Here is a 25,879-nt window from a genome sequence, read left to right as displayed (position 1 = left end):
GGGTTGATTTTTTTAGTTTTTTTAATTTAAATCTTACTAGTTGTGTTGAAATTTGCAGGATTTGTTCCGGATTGCAGTACTTTAGGGCTTTTCATATAAAAAAAAATATTTTATGGCCAATTGCTAGAGCTATTTATTGTAAGGCTGGAGATGCAAAAAAAAGATAACTGTTCATTAAAGGCAATTACTGTTCATTGAGTGGATAGCCCTATGGGGCCTCCACCACGCTTGAAGTGCTCTAATGAGAGGTGACGCAAAGAGAACGTGAGTTACGTGAGGCCACATCCTAATTTATTAAGGATGTGTTTGTTTGACCTTGGGACTGGACTAGACTAGACTAATTGCTAGGGTAATCTCATATTTAGTCTGCAAAAGGATGAAGTTTAATGGGATTAGATGGGACTCGTTCGGATTAATGACTTCGTTGGGAGTTCTTAGCCAAGAACCCCAAATTCGGTCGGACTGCTAAGACCGTTTCCTTCTTTGTCGTCTTCTCCTCGTCTAAGTCCTAGAGCCCCCTATTCCGTCTTCTTCTCTGCCAATCTTCCACCTATTCCTCCTCCGACAAGTTCCCTAACTTTTACTGCCTCCGACTGTCATGGGCACATATCACCGCAGATGGTTTCGTTGAAAGCCAAATCACAAGATCTTTATGAACCCAGTAGTGGGTGAGGAACATGACTGCGATGGATGATTCTGGAAACGCAAGAACGCCAACGTCCACGACGGTGATGAAGACGACAAAGCGACTTGGGGTCGTCGCCTAAGATGCTAGGACTCTAGGACCGGCGAAGAAGATGGAGGCAGCAGCCTGAGACGCTCTGATTTGTGGAATTGGAGTTGGATTTGAGACACTATTTCGTCGACAGGAACACTCTACAATTGTGGAATTGGAGTTGTTTTGATCTGATCTCAAATTGTGGAATTGGTTTTCGAAGAGGAAAGTTTTCAAAAAAAAAGAAAGAAGAGATAATTAATAATAAAATTTTAATAAAAAGGGATTAAATAATATAATATTAGAATTTATTAATTATTCTGTTTTTAGTCCGACACTGTCACAAACGCTTTACTAAGTTAGTTCAAGTTAGTCTAATCTAAGCCAGTCCAACTTAATCCTTGAATCTAGTCCAGTCCGAGATAGTCCGATGCAACAAACACACCCTAAATATTTAGCCAAGAGGCCCATGTTCCATCTTCTTTTCATTTTTTGGTCAATGCATTTTGTATTTCTTATTCATTTGTTAGAAGTTTCAACGTTAGGCTACCCATTAATTTATTTATTTATTTTTTTTTTACATGGTGGTTTTTAGGATACAAACACTTATCAAGTGCAACACTTACATCATCCATGTGATTGTGTATTTGTCTAATCAGATGATGTAGTGGACATTTGAAGCAGAGAAAGGACTTGCCCTCATCGAGTTTCCAATGCGGGAAACAACCATTTGTTTTCAAAGCCTTTGGATGCTTGGGAGAGGTTCGGGAAGGTAAAGGTTCATGGGTTTGGGGTAAAAACTAGAATTGGGTTTGATGCGTATGTGTGTAACTCGCTCATTGACATGGTTGAGAGTTTCAAGCACGTGTTTGATGAAATGCCTGAGAGAAACAGGCTTTGTTGGAACGTTACAATCTCGAGGTGTCTTAGGTGCAGGAGGTTTGAGGAGGCTTTGGATGTGTTTCGGGGGATGCGATGTGAGAGCAACGAGAAGCCTGATGAAGCTACGGTTGTAAGCACCATTTCAGCTTGCACAGCGTTGAGCTTGGTAAAAAAAAATTCATGAATATGTTAGAAGTGAACTTGGATTCACTACTAGAACTGGAAATGCATAAATGTGGCTGTTTGAAAGAAGGCCGGAGAATTTTTTACGAAATGCCGGTGAAAAACGTGTTCCGTTGTACTAGTATGGTATCTGGCTTTGTAAATTGTGTAGGTTTGCTGAGGCAAGAGAATTGTTTGATGGGTATGTACAATTGTACTACCATTTTGACGAGGCGGTGGCTTTATTCCAAGAGATGCAAACTAAAATGTTAAAGGGGATAAATTTACAGCGATTGCTCTTCACAGGCTGTGCTCGATTGGCAGCATTAGGGCAAGGGGAATGGATTCACAGGTATATCGAATATAACAGCAGTAAAACTGATGCAGTTGTTGGTACCTGCAGTTATAGAAATGTATGCGAAATGTGGGAGCATAGACAGGTCTTTGGACTTCAATCATTTGTGGGCTTGCAATGAATGGCAAGACAAGCAAAGCAATCGGGTTGGGTACGGAGGGACTAAGGGAGGGAGACCGTGGTGGTGCTGATTTCCAGATCTGGTGGCTGTCGAAGAGAAGAAGAAAAAGAGTTGGTGCGAGTGGAGGAAAGGGAAGGCCCGCATCCCTAGGTCATATTTTGCTTGTTTAGTTTTTAAAAAAATTTAAATCTTTTGGTTTATTTGAAATTTTGGTTTTTTTTTTTTTTTTTGAAAGTTTGGTTTTTTATTTTTTATAATTTTTAATTTCACATGGACCTTTAATGACACATGGCACTCAATCATTGTCCACATGGGCGCTATGTTATTAGTTAACGGGAGACTTAACAACCAGACTAACGGATGTATGAGACTGTCCTAAAATTAACACTTTAGATATGACTCTGGGACGAAAAAAAGTTCATGTTCTAAATGTTGAAAACCACAAAACTCAAGGGTAGTAAACTGAGATTTATCTCTTTTTTTTTTTTTTATATTTAAATTTGAATATGAACAATACCTGATGAAAATTAATCACCTGATATACGATAAATAGACGCGATTTGAGGATCCAAAGAGAATCCTCATTCCCCACCACCCACCATTCTCCTAAACACCCTTAAAAAAAAAATAATTCCCAATATCATCACCCCACCTCTCTCTTCTTCCTTTTGTCTTATAAACCCTAACTTCATTTTGTCATCCAATATTTCCTGAACAAGCTCACTTATTTTCTATCATAACTTTGCAGTTTTTCAAACAAAAACATCTTAACTCCATGTCATATATTCACATGACATTATAGTATCAATCTACATAAATCACGTGGCGGCCTAAAATATGCATGTTAGTCATGACAATATTTTTTTTGATGTTTATAATTACCGTCTAAAAGGTGCATGTTAATCATTCGCTACGTGCTTGTATATAGCCGGACATTAAAACTACAATTTTATAATACATTAAAAAATGATTGGACCCATTTTTAAGCATCTAAAACATACCCATTCCTTAGGCCCAACTTGAGGCCCAACAATAAATAGAATAAAAGTTCTTTTTATTATCAAGATAGATTTAACAATTTATTACACGACCTGTTAACCTGATCTGATACAAAACGCACAAAATAAACGATTTCGAGTTAACTAATATGTTTGATCTTACTCACAAGCAAAGAATGCACACAACTTTGTTTCACACATGAATGAGATGATGATCGTTAGATTTCTAAAACCTCACAAAAATTGCTTTCAAAATCTACCCCAAAAGAAAACACACTTTTGCTTTCAATATGCAGCAAGCGTATTCTTTAGAATATGCAAATGTTAATTTCCCACAATACAGACTTGGTTATTTAAAGGGAAATTGAAGCCTGTGACTTTGGGCGAACCAGTTAGATAAAGCTATGTCATATTTGACATTTTCGAGGTTTTTGTTTTCATATAATCTCCTTGATTCCTCCCTCTTCCCTCCCATGAACCTCGCATCATTCTTTTCCATTTCTCGCGTTTTCATATACTTTCTTTCTATCTCTAAAAACAAACGAAAAGTAAAAACTAAAAAAGAAATAGTTATCAAATTGACAAAGAAATTCACAGCATTCGATCCAGAAGCAGCAAACACATCAGAACACTCTCCACTAATAATCAAAAACGGTAGAGCCATCATCTGTGACAAATTATTGTTGTAGAACACAAAACCCCAAGCGTTCAAACCGACATTCGTGACCATATGCTTAATATAAACCATCTTAGTTGTAACGGTCACCAAATAGGCAAACGCCCACGAATACGCAGACAAACTAAAACCCGAATCGGTAGCCACATAACCAACAGCTCCACCCAAAATGATCAACAACGATACAAAGGTAAGCTTAGACGGGATTGGCTGCTTCCTAAACGCAGTATACGCCAGCGCAACCGAAAGGCGCGTGCAGGATCAAAACACTATAAACTTATCCACATTCGCATGGCGAAGAAGATTGGTGTTGGTAAAGATAGCAAGGTATAACACAAGTGCAGCGGGCAAAAACTTCTTCGCCGTCTGCCACGTGAAGGGATCGTGGTGCAAAAATCCCAACTTTCCCAAACCCCAAACTCCCAAAGCAGATGTAAGGTACAGGCCAGGGTAGTTGAATTTGGTAATGGCAAACTTGTTTATCACAGCTAACAAGCTAGAACAGAGAGCATACCCAATCACAAGACTGCTCGTAGCGAAATACGGCTTAGCAGAATCGACTCTAATCGCAGACATTGTCACTAACTAAAGTACCCAATTCGAATTCAGAGCAAAAAAAATCTAGCAGATCTTCAAAATTTCAAGAGCTATATGTACAGTGAAAGGCTACACTAACAGAGGCAAGTGAATGAAATCGAAGACGTGAACACTTCATAGAGAAATCTGAGATATGGGTCTTGAAGATTATGCCGATCTACTATTTGGGTTTGAAATTAATGCATTAAACGACAATTGAATCGGTTGAATGTAGAGCTATGAAAGAATTTTACATCACCGACATGTAGAAAAGCTCGGATCTGTGAAGCGAAACGAAGAGTATGACGGGGTTGCGGCGGTGGCCGAGATTTAGGAAGGAGCTCCGGCGAGCGCAGAGGAGCAAAGTGAAATTTCTAGGGCGTTGCAGAGCTGAGAGACTGATGGAGTGGAGGAATAGCATTCAAATTTCTGATTTTGTTCTTATAGGAGGGAGCGTTTTGAAGACTTTCTGGTTTTTTAATCGAGTAAGATATATTTATAGCGCGTTTACTAATCCGTATTTAAATTGAGAGGAATTGAATTGAGGAATAATTAAAATAAGGTAGAATTAAAATCAGATTCCTGTTGAAGTTGTTTACTAAAACTGTCCGAAATCGAAATACAATTTCATAAAGCTGTTTACTAATTGAGCAAAATCAGAATATAAACCAGTATGATTACTAAAATGTAATTGTCTCAAATCAAATATTTTATATACTTTTTTTCATAAAATTTGATATAGTATATAATAGTAAGAAAAAATTAAATTGCTTTCTTATTTCATGAACATACTAAAATGATTTTGTTTATTTTTTTTATAAATTTAAGTATTGACTTTAATATCTAAATTTTCTCACTCAAGTTGTAGTTTTTTCTATTCGGCATATGTATGGAGTTATGCATAATGTGAATGAGCATAAAATTATGCTTAATGAGCTAGGACATAAAAAGAAATTGTTAGGAGCATTTTCTTAAAAATAAGTCTAAGATTAAAAGGATAATCTTGAAAATAATAAAAGTAAGTGAGGGCATAAAGGAAAAAAAATTATCATTCCGAATGCTTGAGCAATTCATAATCCAAATCCTCCAATTTCAAGAATTGGATTTTATTTTTTGTGTGGGCCCTACGCACTTTTGATTCCTTCCAATTTTGAGTAAACACATGTATAATTCAGAATCGGATTCGGATTCCTTATTTGGGTTAGTAAACGTGCTATTAATGTCTGCTCTGATTTGTTGAAGATCCCTCCATATTTATAATAGGGTTAAACTCTGTTTACTATCCTGAAGTTTTATGGTTTTCAACATTTAGTACATGAAATTTTTTTTGTCCCAGAGTCATACATAAAGTGTTAATTTTAAGATAGTATCATACATTCGTTAGTCTGGTTGTTAACTCTTCCGTTAACTGATGACATGGCGCACCATGTGGACAATGACTAGACACCACGTGTCATTAAGGAGTCCACGTGGAAATTAAAAATTTAAAAAAAAAAAATTTGGTCGTCTTGTACCTCACCCCCGAGCTTCCCTTCCTCCCTTATCCCTCCATTGTCTCATCTGCACCAACCCACCAAACCCTATTCTCCTCTCCTCCCAGTCCACTGTCAAATGCCCGGTGACGAGATCGTGTACGCGACACCATTGAGGGAGATGAAGCCGGAGCGAATTTTCACGAAAATGGGTCATTTGCAGAGGTTGTTGGATCGGTTCTCACACTCCTTTTCCATAAAATCCTACTAAATCTCTCTTTCTCTCTCTCAAAAAATCCAACCACACATCTCAAAACCCAAATTTTTTCTAAATCTCAACCTCGATATAAACATTTTAGTTGAAACCTAAACCCTAGACAGGCACAAATGTTCAATTCTTCATAGAAAATTTACAGAAATTTAAAGAATGACAAACCCAGCAAAACAAAATTCAAACATATCCAAAATTAGCAAGAGAAACACAAACCCAAAAGCAAATCAGCCTCTCACACTAAGGAAACACGGCAGCAACCATGGACGCCCATGGCCCTTTCATCTCAGGAGGCCATAACCGACGACGGAATAACCAAAAATACCAAAGAAAGCGCAGATTCCAAACAAACCCAAATCGAAATGAACCCTAGAAATTGAAATTCTTAATTGAAAATTCAAATTGGGGGAGCTCTGAGATTTTACCTAAATAGCAGCTTGGATGGGGAAAAGTTGAGAACTTTGTACTGCTGCAGCTGGGTTCAAATGGGTGAGATTTAGAAATAAAAAATTGAAATAAAATATTAAAGGAAAAATCGAGGGAGGGGCCGCGCCAGGGAGTATTTGTATATGTGTCTCTCCGAGAGGAAGAGGAGAGAGAAAGTCTGATGTTATGAAACACAAAGGGGGGAAAGAGAGAGAGAGAGGAGAGGAGAGAGAAGGGTTGGCAGCCGCACGATTTCTGCCGCACCATTCTCTCCAGCTAACAGAGCTTCAGAGCCTTAGGGTCTCCGGCTCTGCTTCTGCAGAAATCCCAAAGCCGAGTCCCTTGCCGCCACCGGGCAAGCAGCCAAAAATCCCAGCCAAACCCACTTCCCGGCGAGCTTTGTTTTCCCTGTCGGCGTTCTCGAAGCCCAAGTCGAGGTTTGTGGAGCCAGTTCCTCTTGCGTTTTGATATGGAGAGAATGGAGGTTTTGGCGGTTTTGCTTGATAAGTTTTTTGATATGGAGTATCCGGATTGCGTTAGGCTTTTGATGCTTATGCAAGTGCGGTGGAGAGAGGAGAGGAGAGAGAGTTTGGTGGGTTGGTGCAGAGGAGAGAATGGAGGGATAAGGGAGGAAGCCAAAATTTTTTATTTTTTGAATTTTGAATTTTCATGTGGACCTTAATGCACTGTGGCGTCCAATCATTATCTATATGAGGCACCACATCATCAGTTAAAGGTTAAACTAACGGATGTATTAAACTGTCCTAATATTAACATTTTAAGTATGACTCTGAGACGAAAAAAACTTTATGTACTAAATGTTGAAAACATGAAACTTCAAGATAGTAAACAGTCTTTGGCCCTTTATAATAATTTTATTATTTAGGGATGTAATTGTGAATATAAGTCCCACCAAAACTTGACAGAAGGAAAAGAAAAACAAAATATGTCGTCAGACAAAATTTCTTCCTTTTTTTTTAACAAAATTTCTCCTTTCTTTTTAAGGAAAATTAATGAAAAAAAATTTGAAAATTTTAAGTTTTAATGATAAAAGAAAAAATAAACGATAAAGCGAATAGTATCATGATTAATTTTTTAGTGTAAAAATATAATTTTTCGTTAACGTAAATAGTACCGGAAACATTTCGTTAAGGTTTTCTTCTTTTTACTGATTAAAATAATTGTTTTTTTATGTCTGGGAGAGAAAAGAAGGCAAAAAAAGGGAGGTTTGGGTTCCACCAATGAGATGTAATGCAAAGAGGACATGAGGCCACGTCCTAATTTGTTAAAGAAAAATTATAGTTGAACCCAATAACCTTATCCTGCATCCAACTTAAACTTAAAATGTGAATTATCATTTTTACCATATTGTATAATTACTATCAAGTACAAGTAAAATAAACAATAAAACTAAAACTTATCAATAAACTAAGCCCACTTAATAATCAAACCCAATCATCACATCAAACTCTACCATTACACAATCTTTATCCTACATTCATTCTATCTCAAAATACTAAGACACTCTCATAGAGTAAAACAAGCTCATTTTGACTAATGGTGGTGATTTTAAAGTTTTGAATCCTCCAACTAAAGAATGAATCGATATAATCTCAACAATAATCTTCTAAGAAGGAGTTGGACAATTTATACCTAGCTTTAACAAAAAATAAGCTTCAACTTGACAAATGCAGGATCAAGGATCGAATATTAGCCACATAATTATTTAAACTCAACTCAATTGTATATTAGAGTGACGAGTAATGCATCACATCCAGTATCCACCAGGTCCTTGACTTTGTATATCAAAGTGATAAATATGTCATAGATTTTTGGTGGGAAAGACTGAATAACACAAGGAAATTCATGTTTCCTTTTGATTCAAGCATCTGATTCTGAGGTTAATTATCGATTCAACAAAATTGGGACTAAGGTTAGAACTAATTTTATATAAACAATGTGTCTTAGGTTCACTTTGATTATTGGATTTTAATTCTTATTTGGGTTTCTTTTGCAAGTGATGATTTTCTGGGTGTGGCTATGAGATAATTGCAGTGTACTCTTTCTACAATTAAGATTGTTTTTGCAATAGGATACGATGAGTTTTATTAACTTATTAAGTTACTCCTTTTGCAATCAAAATTGTTTATGCAAGTAGAAGATAACAGAAGACTTAACAATGTTAAGTTGTGTTAAGAAATTGAAAAGCCATGGAGGGGCGGCAATCCTTATGAGTGCAAAAGATTTGAACTCCATTAAGCACGAGACAAATATGTGAGAGATATTGCTCTCTTTACACCTTGAATGAGTTGTAGAACATTGATTTTGAGTTTTTATTTTTGAATGGGTGTAAAGATAGATCTATATATTAAATTGAGTCTCCAAGGGTAATTTAAGTAGTAAATTTGGGTTTCAAGAAATATTGATAATTTAATTAAAAATAATATGGATGTAGAGTGTAAGTTGAGAATAAAAAGAGATTATATGGGTTTAAATAAAATTTCACTTTGTTAAATGTTTGTTTTGCCAAAAAGCCCATGTTCCATGTTATTCGCATTGTGTACTTGACATAATAGATTTTAGGATACATGACCCATATGATTGTGTATTTGTCTAATCAGATGATGTGGTGGACTTTGGCAGTAGAGGAGGACTTGCCCATGTCGAATTTTCAACTGTGCCAATATTTTAAATTAATATTGTGATATCATCCGTAAAAGATTTATAGGCGACATTGCAGTATTGATCCGAAAATCATAATGATGTTCTAAAAGTGAACGTGAGTCCTTCCCTTTTAAGTGGTGATACACAATTCAATGAGTCAACTAACGACCCAAATGGTACCCCCCTTGGTGGATCAAATTGGCCATTCTATGAGTAAGGAAGATGGTATTTTATGGTGGTTATATTGAGTACGTATTCGTACGTAGTCAGACTAAAGAACTACAAAAAGCATCTCAATAATGTCCATTGTTTCAGCCCAACTTAGGCCGAACATTTGCTTTCAGAATTCAGGACCAGATAGGTTCAAATTGCAAAAGGTAAAAAACGAAATGCTCATCCACCTTAACGGTCAAAATTTCAGGTTACTTTCCCACTATTTCCTTCACAAACTGAAAACATAACTTTGATGGATCAAACTTAGGTGTCGTTAGAAATAACAAGAAATCAAAACAAAGAACACAAAGAATTTTACGACGGAAAACTCTTTAACAAATGAAGAGAAAAACCTCAGATCACATAACTTGGTAATCACGATCCATGAAGGAAAATTAACTTATACAAGACAGAAGAGTACTACAATTAAGGCCTAGTTTGGGTTTTTGTGATGTGAAAAAAAAAAAAAAAAAATTTCAGAAGTAGGGGTTAAGCTATTTTTGTTTTTTTGCTGTTTTGGACCCGCAATGCCAAACCAATCCTAAGTTCCCTATTATAATTTTGTTCTTGTAGCTCGATGTCCTTACTTTGCTTTTATTTATTTATTTATTTTTTTTTATGAACAAAGTTGACGCATATGATCTTCCTCACAAGTAAAGTATGCACACAACTTTGTTTCACACTAATGAATGATATGATATGATTATTAGATTTCTAAAGCCTCACAAAGATTGCTCTCAAATCTAACCCTAGAAGAAAGCACACTTTTGCTCTCAATATGTAGCACACGTATTGTTTAGAATATGCAAAAGTTAATTTCTCACCATACGTACCTTTTTTTTTTTTTTAGTACATCGATATTTTTACACTAAAGAGAGGGGAAGTTCGGCTAAGCCACATAATGGGCAGCTTAATTTGGCATCGAATTTGCTATCCACGAGATTCGAATCTAAGAGCTCTTACTTCCAAGTGAAGAGGAATACCAATGTACAAACTTGGGAGCGTGTACTCAGTTGGGATTTTAAGAGATTTTAATTCTTTTGATGAATCTAGGGGTATTTGATTAGGATTTTAAGTATTCAACATTTTAAGATAGTTTATTAAAATCCTCAGAAATTCAGGTGTATTCGATTAGGATTTAAAAGAAGTTTATAACATTCTAAGTGTATTCAATTAGGAATTTGTTTTAAAGAATTTTTTTTTTTTTTAAATTAAGGAATTTGAGGGAATTTAAGAGATTTCTTAATGTATTTTAAGCATTCACAAATCTCACATCAACTTATAAGATTTCGAAGAAATTGAATCAAAATTTTACATGAAATCTCTACAAATCAATTAAACTCCATCAAAATCTATAGATTTATAAATCTATTAAAATATTTCAAAATCACAATTGAATTCACCCTCGTAGTTATTTAAAGGGAAATTGAAGCTTTAAAAAATAAAACAACAATGAAAGATAATTTGTAAATTTGTTTGACTTTTCCTCAAATAACTCAAATATGCTTTTCTATAAGGATTATTATACAAAATGGTCCCTAAAATTTACATGATCAATAAAAATGGTCTCTGAGATTGAAAATCAATAGAAATGGTCCCTGAGATTGTCCACTATCCATGATTTTGGTCATTCCGTTAAAAACTCTTTGGGCAATTTTCAAAGCAACTCAATCGATTCTTAACCAAATTCGACCCATAATATATCAAAACGACGATAAAAAAGTGTAGAACAAGATTATACCTATTTGGAAGCCCAATGATTATCAGAGATGGCCAGAAAATAGCCTGAAAGGTGACTGGTCCGCGAGAAAACTGGAAAACTCGCCAGAAACTGGGTAAACTTTAAACATTGATAACTTCTTCAATACTCAATGAAATCGAGTGATTCAAAAACTAAAATCATACTTCTCGATGAGACGAAGATGGTATCTTTATTTACTGCTAACTTGCTGTGGTTTGACCGAAAAAGTGCTCGAAAGTGGCTAACTCGAAAATGGTTAGCCACTTTCGAGCCGTTGTCCAACCAAATCAAGGCGAGTTAGCCTTCGAAAAAGGTACCATTCTCTTTGTCTCATCAAGAAGTATTATTTTCGTTTTTGAATCACTCAATTTGGTTGAGTATTGAAGAAGTTATGAACGTTTAAAGTTTACCCAATTTCTGGTGAGTTTCCAATTTTCCCCAGACCAGTCACTTTTCAGGCTATTTTCTGGTCATCTCCAGCAACTATTGGGCTTCCAAATGATATAATCTTATTCTACACTTTCCTATCTTCATTTTGATATATTATGGGTCAAATTTGGTTAAGAAACGATTGAATTACAAAACTTTGAAAATTGCCCAAAATCGTTTTTAATGGAAGGACCAAAATCATGGATGGTGGACAATCTCAGGGATCATTTCTATTTATTTTCAATCTCAAGGACTATTTCTATTGATCATGCAAATCTCAGGACCATTTTGTATAATAACCCTTTCTATAGAAACTATACAGATTTGATCTCACAGCCCAACTAAAAACTCAGCCACATAGTCACTTAGTACTACAGTCTAGTAGTATTTAAAAGTAAGAGGCCTTAGGCTTGAATTTCGTAGATAGTGAATTCTGTTGTACTAGTATGTTAGGTGCAGGAGGTTTGAGGAGGCTTTGGATATGTTTCGGTGGATGTCATGTGAAAGCAACGAGAAGCCTGATGAAGCTACGGTTGTGACCACCATTTCTGCTAGCACAACATCGAAAACTTTGGAGCTTGGTAAAGAAATTCATGAATATGTTAGAAGTGAGCTTGGATTCACTACCAGAACTGGAAATGTGGTTGTTGAATATGCATGTAAAACTTGGTTATTTGATTGAAGGCCGGAGAATTTTTAATGGGTATACAATACAAACGTTTTAACGAGGTAGTGGCTCTATTCCAAGAGATGCAAACTAAAAGAGTTAAAGGGGATAAATTTACAGCGGTTGCTCTCCTCACAGACTGTGCTCCGTTGGGAGCATTAGAGCAAGGGGAATGGATTCATGGGTATATCGAATACAACAAAATTAAAAATTGATGCAGTTGTTGTTGGTACCGCGGTTATAGAAATGTATGCAGAATGTCGGAGCATAGACAAATCTTTGGACTTCAATCATTTATGGGCTTGCATGGAATGGCAAGACAAGCAAAGGAATCAAGTTCTCAAAAATGGTACAGATTGGCATGAAGCCATGGACGGAGTTAAGGAAGGCTCACTGAGGGCAGATGCCCCTACTCAAGTAATTTGTTTATTCAGTTGCAGACTACAGTTATATAATATATATGTCTTAGTTTTGAAGAAAATTATATGCATTTAATATCCAACATATCTTCATATTACTTACACTCCATATCAAATATTATATGAGCAAAAGTGCTCTTATTCTGTCATTCAGACGAAAAAAAAAATCCTCTTCCGCCTATTATGTATTAGTATATTTGATATCACTTTTTCACTTTTTACTACTATACTAAAATTCTTATAACATTGGAATTGTGATACAACATCATTTGAAATAATCCATGTTATCATATTGAGTATAAGCTATGCTATACTATAATAAGATTTTCTTAGTTGTTTTTTTAGTTGCCCCCATTAGAAAAAATTTCTAACTCCGTCCCTACATGAAGCCTAATGATTTCACCTTCATTATTGTCTTAATTGACTGCGTTCAACTCCAAGAGAAAGATATATGAGATTGAGCGAGATTAGAACACTATGGTTGCCTGATCGACCTTCTTGGCCGTGCTAGAATGTTAGACGAAGTAGAGGAGTTGATAGAAAGGGTTCCAAGTGAGATTATAGTCCCGATTTCTATATGTTTGCATCCATGGTCAGTAACTGTACATTTCAATCTAAAATTTTGATTTAGGACCGAAAAAGTCTAAGTATGATGCTAATAATTTGGTTCCACATAAGAATATGAATATTTGTAAAATGTGGGAAATCGTAATAGCAAGCAGCAGTACTATTAGGGGGCGTTTGTTGCGCCGGACTATCTCGGACTGGATTAGCTTCAAGGACTAAGCTGGACTGGCTTAGACTAGACTAAACTGGACTAACTTAGTGAAGCGTTTGGTGCAGTATTGGACTAAGAAGGTGGATAATAACAAATTCTAATATTATATTATTTAATATATAAATTATTAATATTTTATTATGATCTTATCTTTTTCTTCATCTTTTCCTACCATTTCCGTCCCACTCTTTTCCTCTTCTCTCATCATCCCACCCTCTCCCTCTTTTTTTCCTCTTAGACCTCTCAATTCATGTCTCTTTCTCATTCCTGGTCAAACTCCTTATTGATTCCAGTGTCTATTTCTTTGTCCTCCCTCCCTCTCTAGCTATGTGTTGTTCGAATGGAACCTCACGGCTCCAATTTTCCCAACGAGTTGCAGGTTTCCCGATGTGTTTTCCGGCCAACCCTCGTTAAATTGGATGAAGTTAGCACCGCCAAAAAATTCATCACCATCCCTAGACCGAGATCTTAGCTTTGAATGCTCGAATCTGTCATGGATTTGAAGAAGTCCAAACAGGCCGAGACTTCCAGGCCATTTTCCGGCCACATTCGACCACATTTTGGCCTCTATTCAGGTAAAATCGTAATCTTGTCACTCCCAGCTTCAATTTGGTATATTTTATATGAAAGTTGGTTGTGAAATGGATCTGAAAGGGAGTCGGAAAGTTAATGATTGATCTAGGTGACCGGAGATGACGAGGAGTCTGTCGGGAGTGGTCGTTGAGCATGACGAGGACGAGAAAGAGAGGATAGTCTTAGCTAGTCCCATGGTTATTGGGGGGTCTCGCTAAGACCTCTTAGTGAAGGGTTTTGTCCATGCTAGTCATCTTTAGTCTCATTAATGTTAGTCCCAGCATGGAACAAACACACTATTGGACTAATAGCTAGTCCAGTCCAATCCAGTCTAACTTAGTGAGGGCAAACAAACGCCCCCTTAGACTACTCGAGTAACGAAAGACTTCAAAGTCCAATGAAAATGATCAATTACTGTTTTGAAGATGGTGACCAGACAAATATGCAGCTTAAGTAAGAGCCTTTCTCTACTGCTTTATCCTTTCTTTCCTAGCTTCACGTTCTTTGTCATCTTGCTTCACAGATGCCGTCTTCCGTATATAAATCACGGATCTGGATTATCTACCCTCCTCATTCCATACCCTTCACATCTCTTTCTATATTCTGTGATCAAGATTAAGTCACTTTAACATTTTTATATTGATTTTTTTTATAGAAATAATAAGACAAAAAATAATGAGAATATAAAATGTTAACGTGACTTAACCGTAACCACAAAAATAAGAGTGGATGGGAAGGGCAGACAATCCAGGTCTATAAATCACACTCTCGAAGTGAAATGACGCAAGTCAAGTCTCCTCTTGGCCTTTTACTGTTTATTGAGATCTATCATTATTCACAGAGTGAATAAATACGCTGGGTGTTGACGCAAAATTTTTAGAAGTGGAATTGCTTTTAAAAGCAAAACACCTTTGGTTAGTAAGACCAACTGACCCTACCGACATGTAACAGAATGGTGGAAAAGCCGGAGCTGCTTTTTCAGGAAAACCAAAGAAGTTTTCAACAATGGTTTCCACTTTACTGATGAGATTATAGTTCTACTTTCCGCGGTGTTTTATTTAGTGCCACGTAAAACGGATTTTACACAAATTTTTTATTATGATCGGAACACAAATCATACATTACATATTTTTATATAAGTGGTGAATAATTTTATTTTTTAAGTTATTAACTTTTTAACAAATATATTCTACCATTTGTATAATCACACGAAGAATACCACTCCGTATTCTAATCACACTGAAAAATATCTTACATTCAGCAGTGTAAATATACATAAAATGCTGAAAAATCTCTCGCGTTCACCATTTGTAGGTTTTACTTAGATGCAAAGTCTCATCTGTTCACCAATCAACACAATGGGTTCTATATAAATAAACCCATAAAACCATTATCCCAAAACGTAAAAAATAAGAGTTAATTTTTATTCTTGAGAAATAGTGTTTTTTCATTCAGTTTTTCTCATTATTTGTTTGTCAAATTTCGAATCATATCTTGAAAGTACAGAATATATAAAATTCGTTAGAGTTCAAAGATTGCGATGTTTTGACTTCGAATTATAAATTGTTTCATCCCGAGAGAAATAATTGTCTGAGATTCGTCAATCTTGTTATGAAAGAGGGTATTTGTGTTATGCCTGTACAGTGTGCCTTAAGTATTCTCAATAATACCATCTCCCATAAGCCCTCAAGCAGTTCTATGAATCTTCGACAGCAAGTAGAAGAGTCTCACGAGATTTCAACTTTGTGCAATATTTGCAGAACCCTATGAAACACTCCATCTTTGTCACTTAAAAGTGTACTGTTTAATTTGCAGTGAGTATTGAGACTATTAGTCTAATACCTGTACAAATGTAACACAAATATCCAGTGAAAAGAGAGAAATTTGCACAGATAGGATAATTTTTTCACACATATATACTTTTCTACGTAGCACGTAAAATCCTTTAGCTTTTATAATCTTCTGAACTTGATTAAGCTACAAAACAAACGATCACAATTTAAATGTTTACAACACAATCAGTCTTTGTCTAAGCTATATGCTCATTGGTCTCATCTATGGTCTGCATTTGTTTCCTACTTAATCTCGCTGTAATCAAACATATAAGAAAGAGGGCAGGCAAAAGGGACATTTTGATAGGAGTATCAGCACGCCGAATGTAATAAACATATTGAATTATTGAGCAAACACACTGAGCGATGCCTCCGACTAAACCATAAGTTTCAATGGCATAACCAAAAAGCATGTAACATCCCCTCTTCCTCCATCCCACATCTTTTTTCCTACCTTTGTAAATCAGCTCCCATATGCAAGTGAGAAGAGCTGCTATAGCAAGGAGCATACCGAACAGTGAATACCGAGGCCTATTTGGGGACGAAGCCTGATCACAAGCAGCTGATAAAATCTCCATGCAAAGGCTACTTACTAGAAAGATCCACTCTACTGGATTTGCCTGCATAATAAATTAATAATGAGTTCAATTAAAACTTAAAGAAAAGGCTAAACTGAATTTTTGTCCCACAAATTTGGGTGGGATTAATTGAATACCATGTTAACTGATGAAATTGCGTTCTGAACAATTCTCCTAATAAGCTTTGCTTCATTCCTGAAAACTTAATTAGTAAGCACTAACTCAATGAAGGATTACTAGAAGCTATCACCTTCACTCAACAGTCAATATAAAGAATTAACTAAATGAAAAAAAAAAAATTATATATACATATACCAGTTCTTTTCCATTGAGAGATTCTTCAAATAATTTTATTTGATTTGACAAAGAAAAAAATAATTTTATTTGAGAAACGCCTTGTGGTCCTCATTCTATAACTTACTTTTCAGGATTCATTCATGCCATATATGGTCAAAAGAGAGAAAAAACCAAATTTATATTTTAAACAAAAAATATTATTTACACTAAGAGAAAGAGAGTGAGCTTAATCTCACAAAAAAAACAAAAAAAAAAATGTTATAATTTGTATATGAATTTGTTGTTCCATTCCGATTGGGCCTTCAATTGCTTGAGTGGACCCATCAGCCCATCTGTTTGGTTCCTTTTGTTTGGGCCTTTATATTTGGCGCTTCCCACATGATGTTTCTCATTGATGCAATTATATACGTATACAAGTTGCTAAACTAGCATATATCAATTTGATACATAAATTTCAACCTAAAATCAACTTGCAATATATAGGAGAGAGATGCCAAATATCTTTTAAACCACTTGAACCAAATAACCTTAATTTTTTATGCGTGGACTTGGAGTAATGCATATAACTCAAAATTTTCTTTTTATTAACATTATTTTTTAAATCAAATTTACAAATCATGTGAAGTTTCACTAAAATCAAGAACCGCATCATATGATTTGTAAAAGGAGAATTTTGATTTAGATGCTTGATATTTAAATTTGTTAGACCAAACATGCCTAGCCTTCAACTTTTTATTAATCTACTTTCTACATTTGAGCCACATTTTTTAAACTACCCTTTCTAAGATTCAAAAATAATATCCAAAGCTCCTAAACCTACCCTTCTTTATACCAAAATTATTATGATACCAACTAAGTTATAAATCAATGATATGTACAAAAAAAAATAAAATTAAACGTACCAAAAGCTAAAATTAAACTTACCGAACACTAAAATTAAACGTACCACTCAACCATATGTACAAAAATAAATATACCAAAAATAAAAAACAAACGTACCAATCCATAATATGAATAAAATTAACGTATGAAAACTAATGATAAGCATACTAGTAATGTATAGAAATAATTCTCTCAATAAATGTATACGTGATAATTTGAAAAAAAATAAATAAATAAACATCCACCATTTTTGTTATCTTGAAGATAAGATTATGTTTTAATTTAGGAGATCAAGATATTTTGTACGAAAAAATATTATAAAAAAAAAATAACTGGATAAATACTTTTAATGAAAAACCATTGATTATCTCTTAAAATAGAGTCCACAACTTCTAAAACACTTTAAAAAAATTAGCAGAAAATTACAATAATAATTTTGAATTTGATAAGGAGAAAAACTGATGCGGCCCAATGTACCTAAGTGTCTGAATCAAGATCCTTAAAGACACAGATGTTTGATAAAAAAACATTAAAAGTTAGGGGTTTAAATCTAATCAAGCCTATGTAAAATATGTTTTAAATAGAAGATGTCGCTACTATTACTCATATTTTATCTTGCAAATCTTGATGTTTCAGCGAAGCTATTTTTCCTGTGTGCTATTTGCATAACAACCATTCATTAACATGTTTCAGAATGTGGAAAAGCCGAAAATATATAGCAGCATTACTATTAAACTAGCCTAGTATTGAAAGACGTCCAAGTCCAATGAAAATGGTTACCCGTTATTAAGATAGTAGCCAGACAAATTTGCAGCGTCAGTAAGAGCCTCTCGCCACTGCTTTACCCTTTCTTCATGGAAGCGCTCTTCGTGCCTCTGAAATGCTTCGGCAATATAACTCTGCTGGTTCCTCACTTCTGCAGGATGGACATCATAGAATATTGGCCAAACCTTTTGCCCCAGCTTTTTTCTACATTCCATGATCTTCACCAGCTCGTCAAGAAGCCATCCTGATTCCGCGTAATGCTTTGAGAAGACAATGATCGAGATTCTGGACTCTTCGATTGCCCGCAACATTTCGGGTTGTATTTCTTCCCCTCTTTTCAGATTGTCCTCTTCAATAAAGGCATGGAAGCCCCTGTCTTGTAATGCCGCGTGAAGGTGGCCCGTGAAGCCATTGCGTGTATCTTCGCCTCTAAAACTCACGAACACGTCGTAATTCCATAGTTTTGAGGATGAGGGTTCATGGGATGTCATGGTGTGGTGTTCCTGTTTACGGCACTAGAGTGGTTCCAATCGAGTGAGGAAAATGGCAGCACAAGAGTGCATATAACACTGAAGGGACACTTTTTGGTTCTTTCCAGGACGCGTTCCGCTCCCATTCTTTGGCTCTTTCCGGGAAGCATCCGCCCCAGGTTTTGAAGAAAACAAAGGACGTTTCCAGTGGAAAACCACGATGTTCGTGGCCTCACGATCTGATCACTGGACGGCTACGATTGAAAAGATGGGAGAAAAACAGCTTTAAGATGAAACCGCGTTCAACAAAGTAAAACGACACGTACTGATGGGACTTTTAATAAGTTTTTTTTTTTTAAGGCACCATAATTCCAAATCAGTTCTAGCAATAACCAGAAATGCTATTTTTATCATTTTTCATATTATATTTATATCATCTTTCTAATAAAAACGGATCCACATGTATTGATAAGTTATACATCTATTAAAGAGGTGATACAATGTGATATGAAAAATGTGATAAGTATAATGTTACTCTTGAGATCAATAAAAGGATAATACTTGCATCCCCTTCAAGGATGCATATATTCTTACATTTGTAAATTTTGAGCATATAAACTCAACTATCAAAATTATTCAATCTCTTAATAATTATTTGAAGGCCACTCATACAAAAAAAATCAAACCAAAAATCGTTTAATTATCCAAACATATCAAATAAATAAACAATTAACCATGAATATATTACTTAGTATAATTACTATATATTTTAATGACTAAATAATCTCTTAATCAAATTTTTTTATGGATAAAGATCCTCTCCTGAGCTAAGGGTGAGGATCCTCCTGAGCAAGCCCATTGGGTCATTGAAATTTTATTCAACGGCTACAAACAGGGGGCCCTTTTAAAAATTATAATAATTATAACCGTTGGATAAAATTTCAATGGTCCAATGGGCTTGCTCAGAAAGATTCTCACCCAAAGCTCATGAGAGCATCCTGATCCTTTTTTTATAATGGTGATCATTAAATTGAGATACTCAAGTCAAGTCTCCTCCCAAAAGCAAAGCACATTCGGTCAACAAAGACAAAAGTCATCTTGTAACCCTAGCAACACGGTAATAAAAAGGTGGAAAAGCAGATCGAGCTGCTTTTTGAAGAAAAGCAAGGTAGTTGGCCACAATCTGAAAACTGGATGGCTAAAATTGAAGATTGGGCGAAAACTGCCTTTGGAGAAAAGAAGACGTTCAACGGAAAATGGACAAACTATACCCCAACTGATGAGCTTCTAGTTCCACTTTAGGCGGTACTTAGTGCTACAAAACAGAGTGTACGACACATGCTAGTAACGCCATCGTTGATCAATGAGAAAACTGAGGTTCTACGAAGGGTAAGGGAAAGAGGCACGGAGGAGGAAAGAAACTAGCACAAAATTAGAGAGAGTCTATTACATTATCTTCACGTACAAACCAAAACAACCAAGTTTGAATTTGGTGGTTTCACTTTCGCATGGGATTTTATTCTCTTCTTTTTCTGAATTGGAGTGTTTCATCTTCTACTTGTTTAGTATTAGGGTTAATTAGATATAAGACCATTATACTAATCGATTTAGGTCCGTTGACTACTAATTCAACTAAGCAATTCTTTTTTATGGCCTATAACCCGTATGCAGGTTTTGCAAATTAAAATTTCAAAATCATGTAGTAAATGGTTGGATAATTCGCATCACCTAATTGCGATAAAGAATGTATACTAGAATTGAATTTATGATCCAATTCACTATTAGGTTTTAATAATTCATTGTTCTTTTAGTGTTATACTTGTATTTGTAGTTTGGTTTCTAGAAACTGGAGAAAAATCATTAGGTTTTAATAATGGAACAATAACGAAAAGCTTTTGGTACTGTTTACTTTAACGAAAAACCATATTTTTATCCTAAAAAGTCAATCCTGTTACTATTCACTTACAACATCTTTTTGTCATTTTCGTTAAAATTCAAAGTTTTCAATCAATTTTCATTAGTTTTCCCTTTTAATAAAAGCAGGGTTAAAAAGGTAGGGGTGTCTGGATAGATGCAGTTCAATTGAGATTACAAAAGAGATATTTTATCACATTTTTTATATCATATTTGTATCACATTTCTAATAGAGATGAGATTCACATGTATTGGTAAGTCCTATTTCTATTAGAAATGTGGTATGAAATGTGGTAAGAAAAATGTGGTAAGTGTAGGTTACTCTTAAGATTAATGGAAGGATAATACTTTGCATCCCCATGAAGGGATGCACACATTCTTACATTTGCAAATAACATATTTTAAGTATATAAACTTAATGATCTAAATCATTCAATTTCTTAATCATCATTTGAAGATCACTCATACAAAAAATCATTTGAATCGAAAATCATTTAATCATCCAAACATATCAAATAAATGAAGGATTCATCACGAATATGTTACTTGGTATCTATACCGTTGATTTGTACGTTCTATACATTTTAATGATTAAATGATCTCCGATTCAAATGATTTTCTGTAGCTGCGATCTTTAAATGAAGATTAAGAAATTGAATGATTCTGATTATAAATTGGATGATAAATATACATTATTTGCATAATGAAGAATAAGCTCATCCTTCAAAGTATGAATGCAAGTATTATACTTAATGAAATTGTCAATGAGTTTATTGTTGGCTATCCCTCTCACCCAAAAATGAGAGAGAGATACATTTTGTTGCAAAGTTTGATAATGCATTTATTATTGGGTTTAGATGAGATAACGGGGTGCAAAGAGTAAACCTAGGTCTAATTGGACTAATAAATGTTTAGATGTTCTAAAAATTTCATTGTCCTTATCTAAAATGCTATCATTTCGTTACTTTTCTATTTTTTTTGCTAGTCAGAGCATATTTTCACTATGCTGGCTTGTTTGCCAGCCCTAGCTGCCGATCTAGTTAATAGGCTTACCAGCTCTTATTTATAAAACGGAATCACGCTTAGAATTTGAACTTACGACATCGAGATTTGGAGACCTACATTGTACCCGATTAAATTAAGAGAGCTTTCTTATCACATGAAATACAAAGAGTGATGGTCCACACACAAATGAAAATCAAAAATCAAAAGCCATTTGAATTTGATTTCACTTTTCGTTTTGTCTTTCATTCCTTCTTCCCATGAACTTTGCATTATCCTTTTACATTGCTCACTTCTTCATATACTTTTCCTCCATTTCTAAATTAAAAACAAATTAAATCTAAAAACAAAAAATAAAGTTATCAAATTGACTGATATTTTGATTTAATTACAATAACAAAAATCTGAATTGTGCTCTTAAATTATCTGCTTCCACTAGAGAATCCAATTTTTTGTATCTTCTTAATTATAGTAATTTATACTAATATTCCATTAGAAGACTTGCACCACCTGAGGCTGCATGCTAATACCATATGAAGGCAAGATTATTCAATGCTAATCCTTGAAAATGAAATTCAAGAAATTTAATCATTTGGCTTGTTGTCATTCCTTTTACAAAGCCAGTTTTAGAGTTTATAAGTTAAATTAGGTTCCAATCCTTAGTTGGTGACATTTTCTCGATTGAAATCTTATGTCTTTTAAACTTTTTCAATACGATTTAATTCCTAAACATTTTGTTTATTTTTTTATTCTACCGAAAAAATTAAAATAAGTGGGAAAAAATATTTTTGTATTCATATTGCATATCCATGTTTATAATTTTTAGGTGCAATATTTATGTTTATATTATGTACCCCATATCAATTACCTATATGTTTTTTTTTTTTTTTTTTGGGTCCTAGAATGTACACATATGTCTATAAATATTGTCCCCATTTATGAACATGAATACATAACATGAGTCCATGAGGTTTACCCATATGTTTTTATTTTTATTTTTTCTCAGTCGTAGAATAAACCTCGTATGCAATCATATTAGGTTTATTCGAAGAAGGTATACCAAGGTTATATAATAAATTTTTTTGTAAGAGAATGTACCCAATGTTTTGTAGTACATTATTTTTTTGTTAAATTGATGAATGTTATTGATTTACCCAATGTTTTGTAGTACATTATTCCTCAAGGTACCCTTAAGGCTGTTATCGATGAATGATTGTGAAGATTATGATGATAGGTTATTTAAGAGTTTAATCTATTTTTAATATTTAAATCACAAATTATGAGTTTTTAATTCCATAAATACAGGTTACTGCAATTACAATTTTTAAATTTAAAAAAATAACATACATTAATACTAATTTGTTGAGGTGTACATAATTCAGTGACTTTAATCAAACATTGACAACCAATAAAGTTTCAATTAAAGTGTGACATCCCACATCACCTAAGGGAGTGATCCTATGTATATTCCCATCCTTACCTAGCACGAGGCCTTTTGGGAGCTCACTGGCTTCGGGTTCCGTAGGAACTCCGAAGTTAAGCGATAAGGGGGCTAGAGCAATCTCATGATGGGTGACTCACTGGGAAGTTACTCGTGAGTTCCCAAAAACAAAACCGTGAGGGAATGGTAAGCCCAAAGCGGACAATATCGTGCTACGGTGGTGGAGCGGGTCCGGGAAGTGATTCGCCTCAGGCGGGGATGTGACATAAAGAATATTGAAGAGCAAAGACCACATCCAAAGTCTCCCTTATAAGTTAATAGATTTTTTTTTTATTATTATTATAAAAAAAGGGGACAACTGGTGGCAAGTCACGGTTATCCATTCTTTTCGGGAACTGGAAAGACTCACAGAGACATTTCAGCCTTCCCTGGCCACAAGTCTGGCTTCCACACTAGTAGCGAGTTTCGCCTCCAAAACCTTTAGTTTTTAATTTGAAGGAAGCCTTGCAATCCGACGTTTACCTTTAGGCTACCAGCTCGTGGTTTATAAGTTAATAGAATTGATAGACTCATCATTTATCAACCGAATTTGCTTTCAAATTTCAACATACGATTAATGTGACATCCCACATCGTCCAGGGGAGTGATCCTTATATGTATATTCTCATCCTTACCTAGCACGAGGCCTTTTGGGAGCTCACTGGCTTCGGGTTCCGTAGGAACTCCGAAGTTAAGCGAGAAAGGGGCTAGAGCAATCCCATGATGGGTGACCCACTGGGAAGTTGCTCGTGAGTTCCCAAAAACAAAACCGTGAGGGAATGGTAAGCCCAAAGCGGACAATGTCGTGCTACGGTGGTGGAGCCGGCCCGGGAAGTGATCCGCCCCGAGCCGGGATGTGAAAGTGTGAGTAAGTAGTAAAACCAAGCTTCCCAAAACTATTACCTTTCTATCAGTAATAACCCCTCACGGTTTTAACTGCTGAGTTCGTATCGACGAGGATATATGGCTAATCTTTGTATTGGTGGCTACTTTTAAGGGTATGATTCTTACCCACACTACTGTACTTTACTTATGCTCTGACATAGCGTGTGAAATGGGTTCGCTCCCACTCGTAGCGTACTCTGGTATTTAGACACTTTTAAGTTCAAATTTATTCATATTTTATACACTATCACACTTTATGGCTTCGTCACCTTCCAGGTGTCAGCCAACACAGCTCGATTTGGGGTCCTAGTGGACATTCCGGGTAGGGGTATGTCAGTTTGGCATCAGAGCCTAACCCTGGCCACGTGTGTGCCGACGAGGACGTCGAGCCCTAAGGGGGGTGGATTGTAATATCCCACATCGCCTAGGGGAGTGATCCTTAAATGTATATTCTCATCCCTACCTAACACGAGGCCTTTTGGGAGCTCACTGGCTTTGGGTTCTGTTGGAACTCCGAAGTGAAGCGAGAAGGGGGTTAGAGCAATCCCATGATGGGTGACCCACTGGGAAGTTGCTCGTGAGTTCCCAAAAACAAAACCGTGAGGGAATGGTAAGCCCAAAGCGGACAATATCGTGCTACGGTGGTGGAGCGGGCCCGGGAAGTGATCCACCCCAGGCGGGGATGTGACAATTAATACATATCATTACAAATAAATAATATTATTAGGTTTTTCCTTTTTCTAGCTGCGTACATAGTACATATTTTGCAAGGCCACCCTGACAAACACACATTAGGTCACTCGTTGCAGGACAAACATGTAGATGAAGATGACATCAGAAGGAAAAAGAGCCATGTGAATACTAATTATTTATAATTAGGTTAACTATATTATATATGTGACCATATAATATAATGGTCTTCATTATAAAACTTGAGCTAACTCTAGCTAGCTATGCTAATTAAGTTAAAAACAAGTAGTACTAGTCTCGCTATACTTATGCAGCCGGAGCAAAATCATAGTCGCCATCATCGTCATCGTCCCCGTCCCCTTCTGAGCATGTCACCGATGAAAGATCCTCGAATTTGGCATTGACTCTACCATCTCCATCTTCATGCTTCTTGCACCACGAGGCAATGCTAATATTTGAAACGAGACACATTTTTGTTTTTTTGTTTTTATCAAGAAATTGAAAAAAGAAAGAGTTAGACTGAGTCCAAATGGTGATGAATTAGATTGTGAAGGTAAGTTAGTATATATATATCGAGGGAGGAGAATAAGGTGCATGTTAAACTCGTTTATGCACAAGGCATTCGCGTGGGGAGTGTGACTGCTGCATGAAGGTTGTGCAAGAACCAGTGTCCAAGACAGGTGGTGCTTTGTCATCCAGCCACGAAAGGATCGCAAGTGACAATTCAGCTAACCACGTTGGTGCAAATTGTGTTAACTTCGTGACAACATGCAGAGTTCATTCACGTGTTGGGATCGAGAGAATATATGAATACGATCGAGATAATTGGCAATGTGTTGGGTGGGTATATATTAGAAACTCTGAAAGTGATAGATGATGCTTTATTCACAAAAAAGGCTGATCTTTGCTTTTCAATATGAGGGTAGAAACCATTGATAGCTAGATT

At 35.5% G+C, this 25,879-nt stretch overlaps 1 protein-coding gene and 1 pseudogene across 1 annotated transcript; both read right to left on the bottom strand.

The window, feature by feature from the left end:
* Positions 1-3,270: 3,270 nt before the first annotated feature.
* Positions 3,271-5,132, bottom strand: LOC103963027 (annotated as a pseudogene).
* A 10,873-nt stretch (positions 5,133-16,005) lies between these two features.
* Positions 16,006-19,101, bottom strand: LOC103963002 (disease resistance protein RPV1). Its single transcript, XM_009375788.3, has 3 exons — positions 18,508-19,101; positions 16,686-16,743; positions 16,006-16,590 (listed from the first exon to the last, which is right to left on the bottom strand). The coding sequence occupies exons 1-3, from the start codon at positions 18,981-18,983 to the stop codon at positions 16,168-16,170; spliced, it is 957 nt and encodes a 318-aa protein (XP_009374063.1). The 5' UTR covers positions 18,984-19,101; the 3' UTR covers positions 16,006-16,167.
* Positions 19,102-25,879: the final 6,778 nt, after the last annotated feature.

Source organism: the organism of the source record quoted next, unplaced genomic scaffold (genome assembly GCF_019419815.1).
Source record: "Pyrus x bretschneideri cultivar Hongxiangsu unplaced genomic scaffold, Pyrus_bretschneideri_v1 Contig1, whole genome shotgun sequence".
Lineage (NCBI taxonomy): Eukaryota > Viridiplantae > Streptophyta > Magnoliopsida > Rosales > Rosaceae > Pyrus > Pyrus x bretschneideri.
The sequence above is the reverse complement of the archived record's forward strand: the minus strand, read 5'-3'. Positions and strand labels throughout refer to the sequence as shown.